Source organism: Anabrus simplex, chromosome 7 (genome assembly GCF_040414725.1).
Source record: "Anabrus simplex isolate iqAnaSimp1 chromosome 7, ASM4041472v1, whole genome shotgun sequence".
NCBI lineage: Eukaryota > Metazoa > Arthropoda > Insecta > Orthoptera > Tettigoniidae > Anabrus > Anabrus simplex.
Genome location: NC_090271.1, coordinates 70,045,359 through 70,069,718, shown reverse-complemented (window position 1 = coordinate 70,069,718; position 24,360 = coordinate 70,045,359). Strand labels below are relative to the sequence as shown.

Here is a 24,360-nt window from a genome sequence, read left to right as displayed (position 1 = left end):
TGACTTCTTCCTTTCCTTGTCTCTCGTTTCTGACCTGTGCATTCAGATCTCCCATAATAACCTACTATCTCCCGAATACTGAATTGCGGCCAGTATCCAGTATTCGGGAGATAGTAGGTTCGAACCCCACTGTCGGCAGCCCTGAAAATGGTTTTCCGTGGTTTCCCATTTTCACACCAGGCAAATGCTGGGGCTGTACCTTAAGTAAGGCCACGGCCGCTTCCTTCCCACTCCTAGCCCTTTCCTGTCCCATCGTCGCCGTAAGACCTATCTGTGTCGGTGCGACGTAAAACAACTAGCAAAAAAAAAATAACCACTTCCACACCTGAAATTTCTCTTTCTACTTTTCCAAGAATCCTTCAACATCTTCTTCCCTGTTTCCCGTCTGTGGTGCATACGCTTGTATGAAGTCTATCACTTCATTCTTCATCTTTAGTCTAATCTTCATTATTCTGTCAATCACACATTCTACCACTTCAGCATACTCCTCCAATTGCTTCGAAGTGATTAGTTCCACTCCATTTATTGCCTCTTGGCCACTGCTCCAGTATAATGTGTATCATTTCCTCAATTTCTTCCTTCTGTTACCTTTCCCTTTCACTTCACTCAGCCCCATCATTTCCACATTCTCCTTCTCCATGAAATCTACTGTGGGGTCTGATAAACTTAGTGATAATGATGTAGGACATACAGTAGCCACCAGTTTCTGTACTTAGCCTACTCATTCGTGTAACTGCATACAATGCCAGTATGTGTGTGTCCTTTATAATAGACCTTGGTAGAAATTAACAGCCTAGTCGCTTGCTTACACGCAATTACGGAATGGAGAACACTTGTGGTTGGCTACTCGCATACTCCGCAGAAACAACATTCAGCTACCTGTGAGCCTATGACATGCTGCACGCTGTACAATGTGGAGACAACGGTCTACAGATCTCTTGACATTTCTTACGAGAAATAGTGCCTGCGCTACTCTTCAGAAATCACGAGACACCGTCTCAGACTGCCCATCACTACCTTCAGCGATATTACCGTATTTACGCGAATAATCCCTGCGTATAAAAAAAAAATTGAGGCACGAAATTGGGGTGCGGGTTTTATTTGCGTCAAGGTTGGCAGCACACTCGTGCTCACCTAGTTTTCAATGTTGGGTATACAGGTATGCTTTGTGTAACTGCAGATGGAAGAAAACTGCCCCAGTTTATCATATTTAAACAGAAAACAATCCAGACTTTTAATTTAAAACTGTGTACATTTTAAAAAATAGTATTTTACTGAGTAATTTAAATCAAAATTTCTCTGTGTCACAATAAATTGCGTCTTCCGGAACTTGCAGGAGTAGCTTTCCTCACTTTCACTTCGGTGTGTCGACAGTGTGTTTCATAGTCATTAAGTTTGAGTGAAATCGTAATTCTTTTGTATTCAGCGTTTTAATGAATGCCACAATATCACGTAATAGGCAGTGTGCGGAGAAGCAGAATCTGCGAACACTGGCGATGCCGACAGTTGGCGAAAAAGCGTGGCTCATAATTATAATAAATTCGTACGCACCGAACAATATTGTCAATGCCAATGAACTGCATTTTGTAATGCCTAGCCCAAACGGACTTTCTTTTTTAAAGGAGATGGGTTCACTGTACTGTGTTGCAATGCAGACGGAAGCGAAAGATTCCTCCCCTCCCCCGTCATTGGAAAGTTTGATAAACCACAAAGTTTTATGGCCATCGGTTACTTTCTGTGCAAGTACAAGACATCAAAAAATGCAAACAATACAGTAATCTAAAAAATAAATCGCTTTGCACAGTGGAACCAGCATAATTTGTCCTTGTCTTTGAATCGTGTTTTTTTTCTTTTGTCGCGTGAGGTTATATTTGTCGGTGATTTATCCGAGTGCATGATTTGAATAATATAAATGCACCTTGTTGGATATATTTTGGAAACAGTTCTTTTCCATGGCATTTTGAAGGTTTCAACTGTGAATCAATGTTAATTGCATGCAGTAACGGGTCTTGGAATTATTTTTTGACGCGGCAAGGGTTGGCGTTTCTGAAGTACGAGTTGGCGGTAAATTCAAAATCATGTAATTCGAAGTCCGATTTTTGCGTTGCAACTACTTCGAATTAACAAGGTTTTACTGTGACGCAAAACTAACATCCGAGTTCGCCAGTGTGGCTGTTTCAAGTGATTACATTGCACGAACAGAATTTCCACCACCAGTCGTATTAATATCCAAGTAAAGGGAGACCATGTGTGAAAAGTGTTTTAGACGTAGAGTGTGACGAATTTGTAATTAAGAGTAGATTCTAGTGAGGCAAGAGACAATGAATCTTCCTATCTATTGAGCTTGTTGCAAGTTCAGATTAATGAAATACTTTATATATTTTATAGCAGTGATAAATTATTATTATTATTATTATTATTATCTCAAATACATTCAAGCAAAGCAGCTATATCTATAAATTTGCACGTTCATATTTGTATAAAGACCACGTGGGCCTCGCGGAGTAATATGAAATGTTTGTTTATGCCTACGTTGCTCTTTCGATGGAAGGAATTTTAGTTAATTTAATTTTTTTTTTTCAAAATGTGTCTTCCTAATATTAGGGTGCGAGGATTATTCGCGTAAATACGGTATGTGTTTTTAACTGCCGGATCATCCCAGAAGTATTTCTGCTGACGTATTTTACTTTTTTTGAATAAGCAACACAGTGCGCTGTGCTGTGTGGCGTCTCTTCAAAATAATCTACATCCATGACTTACGTTGCATTTCAGACATCGTCTTAAAGTTGTCACGTACAATTAGACACAATTACATTGCACCATCAAATACCAAAGTACCTAATTATGACGCGAATATTGTATAACATTGTAAGGAATTATTTCCTTCGTCACCAAAATATTGGTAAACAAAACAATGGTCATATGATATTGAATGTGGGGTCTGATAATGATGTGTACCTACCTATCAAATGAATTGGAGCAAACTGAGGCATTTTAGATTGCATTTGCACTCATGCGTAATGGTGGTTGCATATGCAGCAAGGCCCATCTTGTCCCGGCTTGAGTTTGAAGAATGCATGCCTCTAGTATCCAGGTAGGTGTACCTACAGTAGCTGTCAGTTTCTGTACTTAGCCTACTCATTCATGTACTTACCGCTGTATGCAATGCTAGAACGTGTATTCTTTATAATTATATTATACTGCGTTAAAATAGACCTCGGTAGAAATGGAAGAAATGAACATCTTAGTTGCTTCTTGACACGCATTTACATACCTGCCAACTTTTACTGTTTATCCGTAAAATTTACAGAAATTGCAGGATTTTAAGGTTTTATGGATGGACTATGTCATTTTATGACTTTGCGGACAAAAATTTGAAACGTTAACATTCGATAATCACCCCACTTCTGTACAATCGATTGTTTGCATGGGTCGAAGGCAAGTCCACGATAGTCGATAGCTCATTCTTTGATATGATTGGTACTTTTGACTGTTTGATGTTTGTTTCATCATTGGAATTGAATTTGAGGCCAGGATAACAGTTCTTCCATGTGAATCTTAGGTGTTGACAGGCTCTGCTCCGAACTTCTGTGTTCCGTTCGCTTGTTGTGATTTAACCCATATTCTTTGACCACGTGAGTGTTGTTCTTTGTTCGAGTTGGCGTTCCTTGAATGTTTTGGCCTTGTAAGGTTATGACATATTTCAATGAAGTGTTCAAGTTTTTGTGTTTTAACTTCGTGCTTCGCAGTTTCCTGTATTCCTTGGACTAATTGCATTCGTTCCACATGTGTGTGTGTTTTTTACCATGTGCATATTCTTTGTTCACGAAGTTGGCGTCGTTTTAATTTAATGGTTTAAGATTTTGTGCTTTGACATGTTTTAATGAAGTGTCTGACTGCTTTGAATATTTGTTATAATCTTGTGAGACGTTCAGTGATCTAGGTTCCTTTCGATGTTTCAGTAGATATTGAGAAATTTGTTCTCGGACACTTTCATACTCTATATTCCTATCATAGGATTCATAAATAAATCCAACAAGAAACAGTACTTCCAGACATTTCTTTTCCATGCATACTAAAATCAAGAAAGGGAGAAACGAATTAAGTAATCACGTGAAGTGCGGTAAACACGTCAGTTATGTTAAATCGAAGGAAGATAGCAAGAAAATCAACATCTTTTTTTGCCAAGTCTGGAAACGTTGACAGTGATGTAATTAGGCTTTCCTTCCTTTTTGGTGGAACACAATGTGCCCTTAAGTGCAGCTGATCATGCTGTGCTTTATTTAAGATGAAGTTTCCCCACATCAGAAGTTGCAAAAAAAGCATAATCTGAAGTTAAGTGCCTTCAGAACGGACCATTTTATTTTGGCAGCGGATGGAAGCAATGATACAAATGCCAATTTATATCCTGTTGTTGTTACATTCTATCATATTCCGCAGGAAAAAGTAGTGAACACTGTGCAATCCATACCAGCGTTAGACAGGGACTCAACAGGGTGAAACATAGGTAACCTGATGTTATCACAGCTGAATTTTCATAACATATCAGTTAAAAACTGTGTGGCTTTCTGCTCCGACAAGGCTCCTGTTATGATAAGACACAAAAATGGGATTTCAGGCGTTATGAAGGAAGTTCAACCAAGTATTGCCATCATAGGTTGCATTTGCCACCTGATTAATCTAGCAGCTGGAAAAGGTGCAGGAAGATTACCACCTAAAGTGTATGAGATCGTTGTTAATATATTTTATTTCTTTGAGAAGAGTGTCAGAAGGGAAGAACACCTACAGAAATTTCAGAACTTGCACAAGGAAGAGGCAAAGAAAATTCTGAAGCATGTATGTACTAGGTGGTTATCTTCAGGCAGGTGTTTGGATAGACTACAGGGCCAATGGAATCTGCTTCTTTCTTTCTTCAAGGAGGAAGTATATTATATACCCAAAACATTTCCAGAAGCTTGACATCTTTCAGAATACCTAGAGTTGAACAAAGTGGATCCAAAGAGTATAAGAAGAATATAATTCTTGATTTCGCTACTACACATGCCCCGAAAAGAATAGCATATTCTTCTAAATGTGACAAACCCATCCTAAAAAGTAAGACTTCTGCTACAACACGTGAGGAAAAATTGTTTATGTTCCTGTCCTCAAACTTGAACGAGGCCTTTTGCACTTCCCTTCATGTGACTATTCCTGTATTTGACAAATTCAGTGTTGCCCTTCAGACTTCTTCCCCGCAAGTTCACTTTTTATTAGAACTTCTAATAGATTTGCTAAAGCAGTTGTTCACCAAGTTTAAGCCCAAAATTGTCAAAAGCTCCTCATTGCTTGAAGTTGAGTACAACTTGATTCAGAATCAAAGAATTAATGATGAGTTAGTTATTGGCATTTAGACTTTGAACATAGTGAATGATCTCCAGAATACAGACAAATCCCTTTTCTTTTGATCAGTGAGAAACTACTTTTGTACTGCCTGTGACTAAATCATCAACAAGCTTCCACTCAAGGATGATGTGTGAAAGCATGCTCAAGTTGCTAGGTTAGACAAAACTGAAGAACAGTTTTCTTCCATTTGCTTTTTCTTGGAAAAGTTTCGTATCATGTTATGCAAGGAAGAGAATTAAACTACAGATGAGGTGGTGAATGAACTTCAGAGGCAGTAGACAGCTCTTCAGGTAGATGACACTTTGGCTGCAAATCAAGATGCTGCAAGTGATTCCAGTTGGGCACAAATTCAAGAATTTGTGGAGCCGATGGACTTATTAAGTATACAGTAACAGAATTTCTAGAGTAATGCTCTCTACTCTCACCATACCGAGTAGCAGTGCAGAATGTGAACTTGTTTGCAGCCTTGTGAAGGGAAATAGAACAGAGTTCAGATCATCCATGGCCAATGAATCTCTGGAGTCTATTTCTGTTTTGAAGACCAGGAGTTCTGGTCCCTGTTATGACAAAACATTTTCTCAAGACTTTTTGCAGGAAGCTAAAAAGGCCACACCGAGCTTGATAGCTGCAGTTGCTTAATTGCGGCCAGTATGCAGTATTCGGGAGATAGTGGGTTCGAACCCCACTGTCGGCAGCCCTGAAGGTGGTTTTCCCTGGTCTCCCATTTTCGCACCAGGCAAATGCTGGGCCTGTACCTAATTAAGGCCATGAACGCTTCCTTCCCACTCCTAGCCCCTTCCTATCCCATCGTCGCCGTAAGACCTGTCTGTGTTGGTGCGACGTAAAGCAACTTGCAAAAAAGGCCACAACTATGAATTTAAAGATGAACTAGCATGTGTTTTGCAGTGTGTATTGTACTATTTCTTGCCTGTGTTACTTTAAACAAGTTTTATTTTGCAAAGCATCTTGGTAGGTGTGCTATTTACCAACTGATGAGCTCAACTTAGCACACTGGGGCGAAACGCTGGTAACCAGGAATGAGTTAGCTGGAAAATTTATTATGTCCAATAACGGACCAGCTATATTGGTATTATAAATTTATTCATTTGGAACAAAATTTTAGGTTTCCTATGGGAATCAACTTCTTTATCATCTGTTGGCCAAGCAGACATCAATTTTTGAAAATGAGACAAAGTCTCTCACAGTGCATTGGCACTGCCGGTGGCTCCAAGTAGCTTACGCAGTAGCCTGCTCGGTATGCACTAGCCATGCGTCTTGGTGGGTGTGCTATTTACCAACTGATGAGGCCAACTTAGCACACTGGGGCGAAACGCTTGCAGCCAGGAATGAGTTAGCTGGAAAATTTATAATGTCCAATAACGGACCAACTATCTATATATATATATATATATATATATATATATATATATATAAAATAAGAGTTTCGTCTATACATTGCTCAGAATTTAAAAAGGATGGTATTTCTATATCAGTCGTGCCCTAGGGAAATGCACTTTTTACTTTTCCGTAATTTCTATATGTATGTACACGCATCACGAGAAAATGACTGAAGATAATTTAATGAAAATAGGTATACAAAGTCGGGTAATAAGTCATTACAATCTAGGCCATAAATAATTTTATTCACGATAACTGAAACGGTAGTTTAGGGTAAGGCCTAAAACTTCATTCTCAAATATTTGTTATTAGTGGTCATATCATAACGAAAATCGGTATAAAAAGTCAGGGAATAAGTCGCTATAATCTAGTCCATAAATAATTTTACTCGCGCTGAGTGAAATGGTAGTTTAGAGGAAGGCCTAAAATTTAGTTCTCAAAATACTTGTTATTAATAGTCGTATCTTAATGAAAATCGGTATGCAAAGTTGGGGAATAAGTCGCTACAATCTAGCCCATAAATAATGTTATTCGTGCTGAATGAAATGGTAGTTTAGTGGTAGGACTAGAATATAATTCGCAAATAGTTATGTTATTAGTGGTCGTATCGATAAATACTAACTAAAGTTATGTAGATTATATTTCCGATCATTTCTATCTTATACATTGTTACCATATCGGCTATGATCAGAGATATTCGTGCAATTGGATTTTTGTTACTAAGCCCTTATCAGTACTGAGTCACAAGAAAATGGGTAAATAGGATTTAATAAAAATAGCTGTGTGAAGTCAGAGAATAAGGAACTACAGTCTACACTGTAAATCATTTTATAAGATGCCCTAATATCACAGAGTCTAAAGAAAACTAAATGTGAATGTTTACAATATAGAAAGCTCATAAAATTGATCAACAATAACATTACATCGCCCATTGTTTGTTGTGATGTGCTTTGTCTTCTGTTGCCACTCATTTCCGATAGATACGATTACTGCTGCGTACCGAGTATTTTTTAAAAAATTTGCCTTACCTCGCACCGACAGTTAGGTCTCATGACGACGATGGGATAGGAAAGGGCTATGAGTGTAAAGTAAGCGGCCTTGGCCTTAATTAATGTACAGCTCCGGCATTTGCCTGGTGTGAAAATGGGAATCATGGACTAACATCTTCAGGGCTGCCGATAGTGGGGTTCAAATCCACTATCTCCCGGTTGCAAGCTCACAGCTGTGTGCCCCTAACCACACGGGCAACTCGCCCAGTTGTACGAGTGTAAGATTCTGTCTAAATATTGGTGGGAAGTAGCTGGGGAGTTAGGTAACTCTCTTCTTTAGCATGCCGTTCCTATGTTTCATAAATTTTCCGATACTACTGGTATGTAACACACTGGTTCATCATAGTATTCAAGCTATTCAATCCCTACTCTGAAGAACTGATTGGATTGAGAAGTGTGCATATTTAACGGAATAATGGCAGAGAAGTGTTCACAGCTGTCTGCGGCCTGGTCATTCCAGCTTGGAACTTTGGACTGTTTGATCGGCACCGTAGTACTGCGTGTTACAAATCTCATGTTACGGTCCGTATTGAAGTGTACTTAAAGTCAAATAATAATACTAGATTATAAATTTCATCTGTTCAACACACAAGAGTTTATTTAAATTTAAGAAATAGTTCTTAACATATTAGAATAGGAACATGTTTCACCCATAATGAGGACATCATCAGCCTAAAAATCTCATACCTGAAAGAAAGATAGATCACGATCCTGATTGTTCTTATACCTAAATAGAAGGATACTGTTTTAGGTTCAAATGTGTATAAAATGACTAGCAAGTAGAATATAGTAGTTAAAAGTACTCTTATGACAAAGTCTTATAATCAGTCCTTATTGTAGATCTTTACGAATGTCTCTTTTTTTAAAAATGTGGTAACAAGTGGTTAATTAAAAGTTCAAAAAGAATACGTAAATTGCTGCGCTGAAATAAAATTGGGTAAATATGGTGCCTTATTCTGGAGATGGCATAAGGAGCTTATAATAGCTTAATATTTTAGAATAAAAGTCACTCCTAGTAGTAATAAGTTGTCAATTTTATACGAAAAGATAATACGACAAACTTCTTGAAGCACTTAGGAGCGAGGACAAGTACTCATCCATAATATAGCTGTTTTTATAATTAGCTGGTAGACGTGGTTGTAGCTTCTTGTATTAAAAATCGAACGGAAAATGTGCGAGGTTGAGTAGGCCTAGAGCTTGTGGTGTTATGTCTCTTCGAAAGTTATGTTAATTGGGTTAAAGATGAGATAAAATCCAAAGTTCTTTGTCTGTTGAAGTTGTATGAAAAGATAAGACGACAAATTTCTTGAACCACTTAGGAGCGAGGACAGGTATTTGTCAGAAAAAATAGCTATATTTATAATAAAATTAGCTGGTAGACGTGGTTGTAGCTTCTTGTATTAAAAGTCGAAAGAAAACTATACGAGGTTGTGTAGAACTTGTAGTGTTATGTCTGATATAAGAGGAGAGTGAAATGTTAAGGAATAAAATTAAAGGAGGAGAGAAATGAAGATAAAACAGTAAGGATTGATTATAAGACTTCATAAGAGTACTTTTAACTACTATATTCTACTTGCTAGTCATTTTATACAAATTTGTACCTAAAACAGTATCCTCTTATTTAGATATAAGAACAGTCAGGATCCTGATCTTTCTTTCAGGTATGAGTTTTTTAGGCTGATGATGTCCTCATTATGCGTGAAACATGTCCCATTTCTAATATGTTAAGAACTATTTCTTAAATTTAAATAAAAAACTCTTATGTATTGAACAGGTGGAGTTTATAATCTAGTATTATTATTCGACTTTACCGTAGTACTGTTCGTTAAAAGTGAGAAAATGTGCAGTTTTTCATTTGATCGACCACAAACCTACTACACTGGCGTAGCAGGGGGAGAGGTGATACTCCCACGTGGCGGATAGGGGGGTCCTACCGGCTTGCTGGCGGACTTGAGGGAAATAAAACACCTCTCGCGGACTAAGCACACAACCCCCTGTGGGTGGGGGACGCAGTCAAAGATTACACCCACGGTATCCCCTGCCTGTCGTAAGAGGCGACTAAAAGAGGTGACCTAGGGATGGTTATATTAGAACCATGAAACTCCTTGTGATTAGTACCACCATGTGGGTAACACCTTGGGTAGCATTTACTTGCGCCTAGTACCACTATGTTAGGTACCAAATAGGTTTGTGATTAGTAGCAAACGAGAGCGCGACGGCTTTTACAGTACCTGTAATTAGTAGCGCTATATGAGCGACACCATGGGATGATGGAACCCATGGTTCTGGCTTGCCTATGGTTAGTACCCACTATGTGAGGAACACCACGGGATAGTAAGAGTCCCTGTGGTTAGTACATTTAGGTGATGAACACCATAGGTTTGCGTTGCCTGTCAATGGTGCCGCAATGTGTGAATCACAGTAGGTCTGTAATACATGTCCGAATTTCATTACCTGTGAGTAGTACCATAATGTGTGGAATACCGCGAGTCTACGCTACTCTTGATTAGTACCGCAACATGACAAATACTGTGGTTCTACTTTTCTAGCGATAAGTACCATTATGAGGGTATCGTTCTATAGAAGCAATCCCGTGGTCAGTAATACTATTGTTTTACGCCAGCTTCTGTGCATGTGAGGCACTGTGGGTCGGTTCCACTGATCATTTTAAATTCTTATCTGTCCATTCATCCATTCATTCTTCGTCCTCACGTTTTGAATATTGGTCAGTGGAGGATTTTGGGTTTTGAATTTTAATTTCATTTTGTCTCATTTTGTACCATTAGGGGCCGATGACCTAGATGTTAGGCCCCTTTAAACAACAAGCATCATAATCATTTGATCGAGTATTTTATGTGATAACATTGCTTTTAATCGCTACATTCCTACTGACGTTTTTGTAATGACCTATGTTGAATTCAGTTAGGACAACCACAAAGTCAGTCTTTCTGAGAATCCCGTAGCGAAGCATGGGTACATCAGCTAGTACATATCTATATAAATAAAGTTGTAGGGGGTCCGCTGTCTATAATTTTGTTTCTTTTGCCAATTTTTCAATTATTTATCCGTTTTAGGTCAACTCAATACCGAATCGGTAGTTTTTATTTTTCTTGTCTGTTTGTCCGTTTGTCTGTCTGTTTGTTCCACCATTACGGCAAAATGGCTGGATAGATCTCAACCAAATGTCATGTTTAGTGTGTACACATCCCAGGGAAGGTTTTGATATGCATATCATTTTAAAGTCTTTGAATAGACTGGGTGTTCAAAGGAAAACCCCAACTGTTTTCCTCCATTTTCTCTTATACTATGCCATGGACTGTATGTGAAACGTCTCTTCATTATAAACAACTTTTGTTATGTTCATAATTTACCTTACTCTTCAAATGACGGAGAAAATTACTATTTTCTGCAGGTATCATGCTCTGCATTGAGTGACCGACAGACCGACAACGAACCTACAGGTTACCATGGCAACGTCTCTGACTGATTGCCAGCAGGGAAGTAACGTATTGCTATTTTCATCAATATTCCTATAAATTCGTGGTTGTTCCCTGCCAGCAGGGAAGTAACGTATTGCTATTTTCATCAATATTCCTATAAATTCGTGGTTGTTCCTTGGGTAGAAAGCAAGAGAGACGTCAATCACCCATTCTGTGGGATATTGGTGGAATATCGTTGGAGGTTATAACCGTCCTCGAATAGCTTTAGTAATAATACCATTAGTCATCTTCTTATCTGTTTACCTAAGAATCCCTGCGCCTAATTTTCTCCTGTTACCGCTTTCTTATATTCTTCACTCTATCAGCATAATTTATTGAGGGGCATTTGATTTTCCAATACATTCTCTTAGTATTTACATATTGTCCTATCTGCCTGTCCTCAGTTATAAACCTATTTCCTATTAATTTCAACTTAACTGTATTATTTTCTTCCTTTCCGTACATATGCGAATGCTAATCCCTAAGCCTGGACGCTCTTTTCTTTGAGGAAATATTCTAAGCTATGCAAGTGTATAACTTTTGGGCCCGGAAAATTTCGGAATATGGATGCAATTTTAACGATGGTGCAGACCTTCGTTTCAGGATAATTTGTGGCTAAACGGTATGTCGAATCATAAAACAGAAAGCACAGTTGCCTTTCATTTTGGAGAGATCTACAACTTTGGTCCTATGACTTTTTGTCATATTTCTATCTCTTAAATAGAGCTGTATTCCTTGATTTCAAGTTAATTTTGTACTTCTTACACGTTTATGTTATTGTTTGGTACACATGCTGTGTTTCTTGATTTCAAGTTAATTTTGTACTTCTTACACATTTATGTTATCGTTTGGCACACTTATAGGAAAGATAATATGACGATATTCGGCTCGCACGTTGACATGACCATTTGCCATATGATAGCCAAATTTTATGATTCTAGCAGTCACACGAGTATCAAAAATATAAAGTAGTATGTGAAAAAAGTACAAAATTTCACCCCATTCAATGACTCTAACTCAATCTAACCCATAAATATACGAGATGATGTCATAAGACCAACCATGTAGACCATTTGTAGATGCAATTTTATATAATCTTACTCACTGCTTTTACATTAATTTACTTAGAAATCCGTTTACAATGTAGAATAGCGTAGCGAAGCATGTTTGCTAGTTGGTATTATAAATTTACTCATTCGGAACAAATGTTTCAGGTTCCCTATGGGAATCAACATCTTTATCAAGCCGGAGTACAAATATAATCCCCGAAATAAGGTCTCCTATATTTTTGTAAATACATAGACCTGTTTATTTCTACAATGGTTTACATCACTTTACAGCTTGAACATTTAGCTATTTTTCTACATAATTCTAAATAATCACCATTTCGGTGGATTAATTTTTGTGGACGCTGTGACAGTTTTTGTATGCCCATGTTATACGAACTCGCCGCCATGCTGTTCAGGAAGCTGTTAATCTCATCTATCACCTTGCCATCGGTGCTGAATTGCTTTCCAGCCAAAAGTTCTTTCACCTTAGGGAACAAGTGATAGTCACTGGGCGCCAAGTCGGGACTATAGGGTGGGTGGGTGGGTGATGATATTCCACTGAAACTGTTGCAGGAGAGCAACGGTTTGTCGGGCGACATGTGGGCAAGCGTTGTCATGGAGAATGTTTACGCCCTTGCTTAACATTCCTCTTCTCTGGAAGAGGAATTGTGGTCCCAGTGAGCATAAAGTCAACCAACAATACCCCTTTTCGATCCCAAAACACAGTTGTCATGACTTTACCGGCTGACTTTGTTTGCTTGAATTTCTGCGGCTTTGGCGAAGAGGAATGCCGCCACTGGTGTGATTGTTGCATGGTCTCAGGTGTAAAGTGGAACGCCCAGGTTTCGTCACCCGTGACAGTTGAGTCCAAACCGTTGTCCTGTTCATCTGTAAAGCGTTATGAAATATGCGGGAAGAATCAACTCATTGCCGCACGTGGTCTTCAGTCAGCATGCGTGGCACCCTTGTTGTGCACACCTTCCGGTATTTCTTTTCCATTAAAATTCTGTGAGCGGCGCTTCGGGAAACCTCAGGAACCAAAGTGCAGAGGTCATCCATGGTGATCCGCAGATCTACACGCATGATTTGCTCAACCTTCACGACTGTCTCGGCGGAAATTTTTAATTCGTTTTTTAATTCGTCGTGAATTTCAGAACGACCGGCTGCAAACTCTCTACACAACTTATGGATATTTTTGACATCCATGCACAGCTCACCACATATTTCCGTCAGTTGGCTATGTATTTCAATTGGTTCAGTACATTTTGCATTCAAAAACCGAATAACTGCGTGCACTTCGCACTTGGCAGTAACATCCAACGGGAGCTCCATTCTCAGCAGCTGCCAAGACAAGACTGAGTGCTTTAGCGCGGCGTGCACATGTTTATATGTGAGAGCAGGAAACACTCTTCACAATATTGTGACTAACAGCCACACGAACAGAGTTCTGTATTTATATTAAAAAATAGGAAACCTTATTTTTGGAATTACCTTCGTATATCGAAAATCATTAGATTTTTGTAGCACGTCAGTTTTACTGATAGCCCTTTTCAAAAGTTGGCAGGTATCTATTTACGAAATGGAGAAGGCCTGTGGTTGGGTATTCACATACTTGGCACAAACAACATTCAGCTCTATCTACCTATAGGCCTACGACACGCTGCTCGCCACACAATTTGGGGATAACGCTCTCAAGATCTCTCAAAAATTCTCGCAAGAAACAGTGCCTGCCCTAGTCTCAAGAAATCTAGAGATCTCCTCATATACTGCACATCACTAGTCGCAGTTGGCTCTGAAAATCCAGAGAGTTCATCACCTGGCTTGGTTTAATGGGGAATTTGTTAGGTGGCATTTTGGACATTAGCTTTTGTAAGTAAGTTATGAAAACTTGTCCAAAGTATACCAAAACACAGTTCTATGTACTATTGTACAGCCAGTAAATCAAACTTCGTTCATGTGGTAGAATTGAAGTTTTCAACAGGACTCTGCTTCCATCACAATCACAATATAGATAATCATTTCTATACTTCAAAACGTGCAAAATAGTTGGTCTACTCTCACAATAACTTACTTCCTCATTTGGTAAAGCTTTACTGATTTCATTGGTGCGATAGTGGAGAGGAGTGGTGCCATAACACTATTATGTTCTTCCTGGCTGGTGCATACTATAAGCTTCAAACAAAATTTGCTTATTTTTGTCCAAATATAAAATAGAATGGGCATTGAGCTATTTACAGTGTATAACAGTATATGGCCAGAGTAGGTAGAACCTGTGAGTCACCGGACAGATGTAAGAAATATTTTAAAAACTTTCTCAATTTAAAAGGAAACTTTTTTATTTGTTCCCTGAATAACCAAGTACGAGAAGAGGAGAACAATGATCGTAATGACATTACACTTGAGGAAGTGGTGAGGATGAAAAGTAAACTTCATAAAGCAGCAAGATTAGATGGAATTAAACCTGAAATAGTGGCAAAGGAGGTATGAAATGACTGAAATTACTTTCTTAGAGTAATAGGATTACGATTTAATTTGAATAAGGTATCTTCTGATAGGATGAAGGCAGTAATTGTACCTTCCTATAAAGGCACAGGGAAGATTGTAAAAACATGTCTGTATTTCCCTGATAAGTATACCAGGTAAGGTGTTCACCGGCATTTGAGAAAAGTGGATGTGATCTAGTGATGGGCAGTCTGCGACGGGGTCTCGATATTTCTAAAGACTAGCGCGAACACTGTTTCTTGCGAGAAATTTCGAGAGCATTGTACCCGCATTGTGTGGCGAGCAGCATGTTGTAGGCCTACAGGTAGAAGGTGAATGTTGTTTGTGCTGAGCATGCGAATAGCCAACCACGGGCCTTCTCCATTCCGCAAATACATGTCAACAAGCGACTAGGGCGTTTATTTCTACTGAGGTCTATTTTGACACAGTATAACATAATTATAAAGGATATGCATTCTAGCATTGTATGCAGCAGTAAGTACACGAATGAGTAGGCTAAGGACAGAAACTGACTGCTACTGTATGTACACCTACCTGGATACTAGAGGCATGCATTATTCAAACATGAGACGGGGCAAGATGCGCCTTGCTACATACGCAACCACCATTACGCATGAGTGGAACGTGTAATCTAGAATGTCTGACTTTACTCTAATTCTTTTGACAGGTAGGTGTACATCATTATCAGACCTTACATTCAATATCATATGACCACTTGTGTTTACTAATATTTTGATGACGAAGGAAATAATTCTTTACAATTTTATAGAGTATTCACGTCATAATTAGGTACTCCGATGTATGATGGTGCAATAAGTAACTGTGTCTAATTGTATGCGACAACTTTGAGACTATGTCCGAAATGCAACGTAAGTCATGGATGTAGGTTATTTTTAAGAGATGCCACATAGCACAGCCCGCTGTGTTGTTTATTCAAAAGAAGTACGTCAGCAGAAATACTTCTGGGATGATCTGGCGCTTAAAAAAACACAATGTTGCTGAAGGGGAATCATCAGAGAACACCTCCAGCCCGGACTGCATCACAAGAGGCTATCCTGTCAACAATTGTCAGGTATCCAGCTGGGTGTCAGGGGCGAAGCCAAGAAGGGTGGTAATGAGGGTTAAAATCACTCTCCCCCCGTGAAAACTTTACAAAAAAAAAACAAAAAAAACAAAACAGAAACTGACAATAAACTAAATGAACATTCAGAGAAATAATTGTAGAAGCAACAGATCTGTTGAATCTATTTTCTAAGAAGCCTCGAAAGTTTGATTTCAGATTGTAAACTGAACATACTCTTCGCTCTAAACTGTTGTCCTTGATCATATTGTTTTTGTTCTGTATTTTAATGTAAGAGTTTGTAGTTTAACTGCAGTCTGAATATCAACATAATTCACTTGTATGAGTGCCCTAATAATGACAAGTTTTGCATGCACACACCACACATGCACAAATACCTTCATTGTGTCCTTTCATCATTTTGTAACTCTACAAATGCCCCTTCAGCCGATCCTGGCTACGTTACTGGTAGGTGTACATTCTATCTACAGTTATTCACAAATTATGCCAGGTTATTCAGCTGAGATGTCCACCTCAAATAACTCGTAAACCGTGTAATATACTGACACCGGGTGAGTTGCCTGTGTGGTTAGGGGCACGGAGCTGTGAGCTTGCATCTGAGAGATAGTAGGTTTGAACCCCACTGTCAGCAGCCCTGAAGATAGTGTTCTGTGCTTTCCCATTTCACACCAGGCAAGTGCTGGGACTGTACCTTAATTAAGGCCACGGCTACTTCCTTGCTACTCCTAGGCCTTTCCTGTCTGATCGTCGCCATAAGACCTTTCTATGTCGGTGTGATATAAAGCAAATTCTAAAAATTGAAAGAGAAAAAAACGTGTTTTCACTTTCATTAAATGTATTAAAGGGCTCATAGTTGAACATGCTGTACTTTTCTAGGCTTTTGACAAAATTTATCAGCATATATGTTTCCATATGAGAACAATAATGGTATACTATGAAGCTTACGGTCGTAGTTACTGGGATGTTGCACAGATCGCAGCACTGGAGAATTGTTCTTGAGAGCATTGCCCATCGCTACCCTGTCCAAAGAATTGGAGCAAACTGAGGCATTATAGATTACACGTTCCACTCATGCGTAATGGTGGTTACATATGCAGCAAGGAGCATCCTGCCGTCTCACCTTCGAATAATGCTCGCCTCTACTGTAGTATCCAGGTAGGTGTACATCCTATCTACAGTTATTCACAAATGATGCAGATTTATTCAGCTAAGATGTCCACCTCAGATAAATCGTGAACATTTCAAGATACTGACATTCTGTTTTCACTTTCATTATTTGTACGAATGAGCTCATAGTTGAACCTGCAGTACTTTCCCAGGCTTTTGACAAAATTTATCAGTACACGTTTCCATATGAGAATGTTATTTCATGCAATAATTGCTGATATACTATCAAGCTTACACTCATGTTTACTGGAACGTTGCACAGATCACAGCACAGGAGAATCGGTCTCAAGCAAGAGCGTTGCCCATCACTGATGTGATCAGTGGTGGAGAGTAAAGTGAATGGAAATCAGTGCAGTTTGGGATTGCAGATGGGCTGTCAGGACCAGATCTTCAGTATGTACTAAATAATTGAAAAATGCTACAAGAGGATTAGACAGTTGTGTTTTGTACATGCAGAGAAGGCATATGGCATATACCAAGGGAAGATTCGTTATAAAAGTTGGACAAGACTGTAATATTTCACCCTTGTTTTTCATATTTTACATGGATCATTTGCTGAAAGGTATGAAATTGTCAAGGAGGGATTCAGGGAGCTTGGCCTATGTTGACGACTTGGTCTTAATGACAGACATGTTGAAATAGCCTGCAATCTAATATCTTGTTGCTTGAAATGAGGTGTGCAAGTATTGTGTGAAATTGACCATTTCAGGACTAAAGTGGGTAAAAAATGAAAGAGGATTAAATGTCAGGTAGAAAATACAAAACAAACATCTGGATCATTTCTAGTATTTAGGATGCATAGTGTAGTAAGTGAAATCAAATCAAGATGTAGCAAAATTAATGCAGTGAGCTTGCTGTTATGATCAATGGTATTCTGCTAGAAAGAAGTTGGTTCTTAGACAAAACTATCTTTATATTGGTCTGCTTTCAGACACACTGCTGCATGGGAGCAAAAACTGGATGGACTGAGGATATCTTATTCATAAGTAACAGACGTGAAGGTAGCGACAATGATTGCTGGTACAAACAGTTGGGAAAAAATGACATGAGGGTACTCACATTGGAGAGATAAAGGCTAAGTTAAAAATTAAGTCAGAGGATGAAGCTGTGCATTTGAACTGGCTTTGGTGGTGGGATCATGTGAGACAAACGGAGAAGGATAGGTTGCCTGAAAGAAAAATGGACCATAGAAGGTAAGAGAAGCCAAAGGGGACCAAAGCGGAGATGATTAGGCTGTTTTTAACGGTTTAAAACTAAGAGGTCTGAAACTGGATAAAGCCTTGCAGCTAGCTGCAAGTAGTGAGTTTTCTAAGTGCTTAGTTTATTCACAGAGGCTTACAGACTGAACATTATATGGCATAACAGTGTATAGTGAAGAAGGATATATGTATGTATATTCCTTTCTAATATAATTGTATTCATTATGTCGCCTCTGAAAACTGTTTGTAGGATTTGAAACAAATAACATTCCTCCTGTTACGGTATGTGTTCCTTTTCTTGTTCCTATCTCTCTATATTTAACTCAATATTTTAGGTAACTTTTGCAGGCATTCTTCAAATTCTACTAAAACTGCTTTGTTGTCTGCCAATCTGTGTTTTAAAAAAAAACCTTTTTCTGATTACTTTAATGCTCTTAATTCATGTACATTGCAGTTTTTATAGATCGTTTCCAATGTAAATATTAACACTGGCAAGAGGTTCAATATTGGACGTGCTTCTAACCTGAACGTAGATGATGAATCACTTAAAACGTTCTTGCTACTGTGTTCTATGAGATATACTGTATTTACTCGCATATTATAACCCCTGGCTTTTCAGTACAAAAAAATTAAAAACATTTTTAAGTTTGCATATAAGAATCTCCTCTGCAACATTATTTGTCCAACAAGAACAAGTTGGATGACAGCATACTTGATTCAGATCTGGCTGAAGATATATGGAGTCGCCATCCTGGAGCGCTGCTGCAGAAGAAAGCCCTAGTTGTGTTATACAGTTTTGGAGGCCATTTGATGGACATCATTAAGAAGAAGGTGAAATCCGTAGTCATCTCACAGTTTCACCTGAAGGACCAACATTGATCCTCCTAACCTCTTGATGTGTCATTCAGTAAGACTTTTAAGGATCTTCTGAAAAGGCTTTATCTGTTTTCCAAATGAATGGCTTCTGCTGCACATACTTTCACACTAAGTGGGAGAATACAGACCTGGATTTTCACTTCCTGGAGTCTAATCAGGAATGAAATTTCTTAAATTTCAAAAAACTGGGTGAGTTGGTCATGCGGTTAGGGGCGCGCAGCTGTGAGCCTGCATCCGGGAGATAATGGGTTCAAACCCCACTGTCGGCAGGCCAGAAAATGGTTTTCTGTTGTTTCCCATTTTCACACCAGGCAAATGCTGGAGCTGTACCTTAAATAAGGCCACGGCCGCTTCCTTCCCATTCCTAGAACTTTCCTATTCCATCCTTGCCATAAGACCTATCTGTGTCGGTGTGACGTAAAACAGCTAGCAAAAAAAAATTTCAAAAAGACCAGCATCTCAAATTATCTCGATGGCAGTGAAGGCCAGAATGCCAGCAGTGGGGAAGATTGCAGTACAGGGGACAATCAGGTAAATTATCATAAATCAGGGAAGCATTTAATCATTTTTCTTTTTATATTCTATATTAGGTTCATTCTTCAAAAGTTTTTGTGAGATAGGTCTACTTCTCAACTGACAGAGACAATTGACTGGTATTGAGTTTTTTAATACTAATATTGTATTATACACTGCATAAGTGATTGATTATATTTACCATATAGGGTAGTGAGGCCAATACTCGGACAGCTCCTATTTCCGGACACTCATACTGTCTATGTGGTTTACATTTGAAATATGCACCAGATGTGTTTTCAAAGCAGTCAACTAGATGGCAGCACCCTCATGCAGTAGAGTGAAACAATAGTGAATGGCAGGACTCACATGGTTCTTGCCCCAGACGTTGTCAAAACAAGCCTTTGATATAGATCTTGATTCCCATAGGGAATCTGAAATATTTGTCCCGAATGAGTACATTTATAATACCAATATAAATGGTCTGTTATTGAACATTATAACTTTTCCAGCTAACTCATTCCTGGTTGCTAGCATTTTGCCTCAGTGTGTAAAGTTGGGCTCATCAGTTGGTAAATAGCACACACACCAAGACACATGACTAGTGCATACCGTGGAGGCCATTGAGTAGGCTACTTGGAACCACCGGCAGTGCCAATGCACTATGAGAGGCTTTGTCTCATTACCAAAAATTGATGCCTGCCTGGCCATCAGATGATATAGATGTTTACTTCCATAGGGAATCTGAAATATTGGTCACGAATGAGTAAATTTATAATACCAATATAAATGGTCCATTATTGGACATTATAAATTTTCCAGCTAACTCATTCCTGGTTGACCGGGCAAGTCGGCTGTGCGGTTAGAGGTGCGCGGCTGTGAGCTTGCATCTAGGAGATAGTGGGTTCGAATCCCACTGTCGGCAGCTCTGAAGATGGTTTTCCATTTTCACACCAGGCAAATGCTGGGGCTGTACCTTAATTGAGGCCATGGCCGCTTCCAACTCCTAGGTCTTTCCTATCCCTTTGTCGCCATAAGACCTATCTGTGTTGGTGCAACGTAAAGCCTCTAGTGGCATTCCTGGTTGGTGGCTCCAAGTAGCCTACACAATGGCCTCCACGGTATGCACTAGCCATGCGTCTTGATGGGTGTGCTATTTACCAACTGATGAGCCCAACTTAGCACACTGGGACGAAACGCTGGCAACCAGGAATGAGTTAGCTGGAAAATTTATTTATAATGTTCAATAATGTACCATTTATATTGGTATCCTATACCTATCTTTGACTGTGTATTTATTCTGATCTTTCGTTTCTCTTAAATCGAGGAAATATACAACCTGAGAGTAAGAGAATATGTAGTATTGAAGAAGAAAGGTTTAACCAGGTAATGTGTGGGTGGTAATATGAAGGTCACGGCACGTGTGTTCATGGCACGAAATTTGAATGATGTACAGACTTGTTCCTATTTCCAGACGCTCAGTTGTTCCCTTTTCCAGACACCAATACATACTACCAGCGATATATTCAAAGCTAATTAACTGCACAGGTTAGAGACAACCAGCAAATATAAAGACATAATTACCCTTTTAAGTTTGATAACTTTGGTTCTCAAACAACAATTCAACTTAGAGAACTGCCAAAGAGAAAGAGATCTGACTTTTTCTTCACATATCAGTACAGTAGTGCTGTAGATACATTCTGAGATGATGAAATTACACAGTAAACACAAGGTATTATCTGCATCTGACGAGAAGTCGTGCAGCTTGTAGGTATGGCAGGTGTAACAGATACTGTACTCATTACAAACATTAGTCGCGACAGAAAAAAGCAGATCCATGTTTATTATTAAGTTGCTCATTATTCATTTCTTATATAGTAAATATCTGACTGAGGCACAATTGTACTACCACTTCGAGACTTCACACCACCACCTCAATTCACAAGAGGCACTACGGGTGGAACAGGTGTTTGTCAGTCCTTGAGACTTGCGACAGGCACATACATGGCAGCAGTGCATACTCCTCGCACCTCTCACCATGCAACCACACGACTTCTCTCACTTGCTTCTTATTCAAATGCCAGGTGGAATGAGGAAGATGCAGTTACAGGGAAAACACACCCTCTCGAGTTATTTCTGTAAGTGTATTACATTCATGACGACTGAACCCATATCAGGAAATTTAGCACTTTTAACAGGACAGACTTGTTATGACCCTCAGGGCTGACCAGCTTCGGTCATAGAGGGGTGTCCAAGATTGAGGATAAATGAGGCTTTACCTCAACTCCATCCTGAAAAACAGAAAAATAATGACAATACATGTTGATGCGGCTTTTTGTGGTATTGACTATTTCAGCGACGTTTCTGGACGAATGGGATCATGTATTCAGTGCGGTCTGTGCCAAATATTGTTTCATGAAATATGTGTCGGAACAGCAGGAAAGCGTGATTTTGTGTGTGACCAATGTGTTGTAAAACAAAATCAAATTTAAATAGTAATGTACCGTGTATGTGGTAAGATGATTAGTGGGGAACAAAACCATCTTAAACTGGCAAAATATAATGTGCGGGAAATGGCACACTATGTTTCAGTGATGTCTGGAGTTAAGAGTATCTGTTCCAATTATCAGACGTTTTCAGTTATTTTTTAAAATATTGTTTTATATATGTACACTATTTAAATGTCATTAATCCCACTAGTATCATTAAAGCATATAATATGAAACTGTGTATATTTCGGTGGTAGAAATATTTACTGCACTCGGCCAGTTATATTTATTATTAATCCATGGGCTGTACAAAAACCTCATTGACTGGGAGGATTCATTAATTTGAACTTCATGGTAAATCATTTTTATTGAACTTTTATTGAACTTTTAGTTATTGTTTATTATGTGTTACAGGTGATTGATGAGATTTTCAGAGTGTTGCGACTCTTGAAGGTTTCAAAAACTCCTCCCAGAGCTCATGAAATTCTTCAGGAGTTAAGAGACATTTCATCTATGGCTATGGAACATTTTGATGAGAAGATTGTCCCTGGTTTGAAGCACAAGGTAGCCATGACTCGTGTCTCTTCATCTTTGTCTCCATCAGGTAATTATGCTCATAATTTTACTTTTCGTTTTTTCTTGAGATTTGTTACTGAAGCCTTAAATGGTGATGTGGGTAATTTATTTCAGAATGCTGGTGGGAGAGACATATGCGTACTAATAATTTCCATGCAGGTTCAAGTTTCGTAGCTGGATCATCTCATGGTTCACCTATGCTCACTCAAGAAAGGATTAGAGTACATTTTCACAAGCTTCAGTCCCGTACCAAGAGGAACAAATCTGTTTTGGATAAACTTGTATTGAAGGTTGGTACATTATTAGTGAGGTAGTTGATTAATCTAATTTTCATTGTCAAAATTTGAACTAGTAAGAAGCCAGGTTTGACTGAGGGTTCTGTGGAATGGCAGTGTTATATTGCTTGTGATACTGCTTGCCTACCTATTCCCTGCATCTCCCTTGTAAACATGAAGCCAGTAGTAGAGGAAGTGTATACTGTAGTGGAGAAGAAATATTTCCTGTACTTTTCAAGGCTTCTTGAGAATAGTACCGGTACATGGACCCTGTGAAATTTAACTTTTCCTCTCCTGGAAACTTAAATTGCTTCCCTCAAGTATTACCTAATGCAGTGACTTCCTATATTTCAGGTTAAACGCCAGAACTTCCAGCTCAGTCTGCAGGGGAGTAAGTTGCGTGATCAAGGGAGTAAGTTGCATGATCTAGCTCTCAAGTTATCCGAGAAAGACACGCAAATCGCAGAACTAAAGAGGCACGTCGAGGAGTTGGACCATAAGTTTGGAGACCTAGCTGCGGAACTTAGCCGGGCTCGAGAGGAGAAGGGTGCTCTTGCTGAATCACCGTCGATGACTTGTGGAAATAAACGGAAATTCTTCTCACCCATTCTTGGCGACCATCTTGATGAAAAGACTAAAAAGTTTAAATCGTCCCCTGAATGTCCTGTGGTAACTGAAGAAACACATGATTGATGCTGATCATTGTGGAAGAATGAAGAACTCTAGTGTACATATGAGTTAATAGCAATATCCACTATTCCACTTTTCTGACCTTTTTCAAAGTAGAATTTACTGTAATATCTTTTCCCCATATTAAAAACAGCGAACTTCTTTGTGATTGTGACCTTAAAAATTTGATTGGAAGATATAAGTGATTTTAAAAAGAACATGGGATAATCTGATAGAGTAGCAATTGGAACATTTCGTAAGCATATTGCATATTACAAAAAACACGTGACAAAAGAGTATTGCTCATAATCATTGTAGACTGAGGTGATGGTGATTGTTGAGAACTCTTATTCAGTATTACTATGCAGTAAACACATACCTATCTGGTGCTACTCTAAAAGTAATTTTTGAATGCTCTATAAATATTTAACTTTTCTCTTGCATAGTTTTAAGTTTAGGGAATGAATATGAATCAGTAAATATTTTGAAGCTGCCTCCTTCAACTGAAGAAGAAAGAATGTAATTCTACCCATTGTAAAAAAAAAAATTATGTGTATAACTTGAATGATTTTAAAGTATCTTTATTCTTGTAATATTTGAAGACTGATGGGAAATGATCATTGTACATTTTTGATAAATTACACACTTGCTAGATT

At 38.7% G+C, this 24,360-nt stretch overlaps 1 protein-coding gene across 2 annotated transcripts in view; it reads left to right on the top strand.

The window, feature by feature from the left end:
* The window catches only part of pall (pallbearer), a 42,831-nt gene extending 18,471 nt beyond the window's left edge, over window positions 1-24,360 (top strand). Inside the window, exons 3-5 of one of the 2 annotated variants that reach the window (XM_067150667.2) lie at window positions 22,599-22,788; window positions 22,920-23,050; window positions 23,390-24,360. In XM_067150667.2, the coding sequence (XP_067006768.1) occupies window positions 22,599-22,788; window positions 22,920-23,050; window positions 23,390-23,728 (660 nt within the window). In that variant the 3' untranslated portion in view covers window positions 23,729-24,360. Of the gene's footprint in view, window positions 1-22,598; window positions 22,789-22,874; window positions 23,051-23,389 lie in introns of both variants that reach the window. The other variant, XM_067150666.2, reaches the window with a different exon arrangement.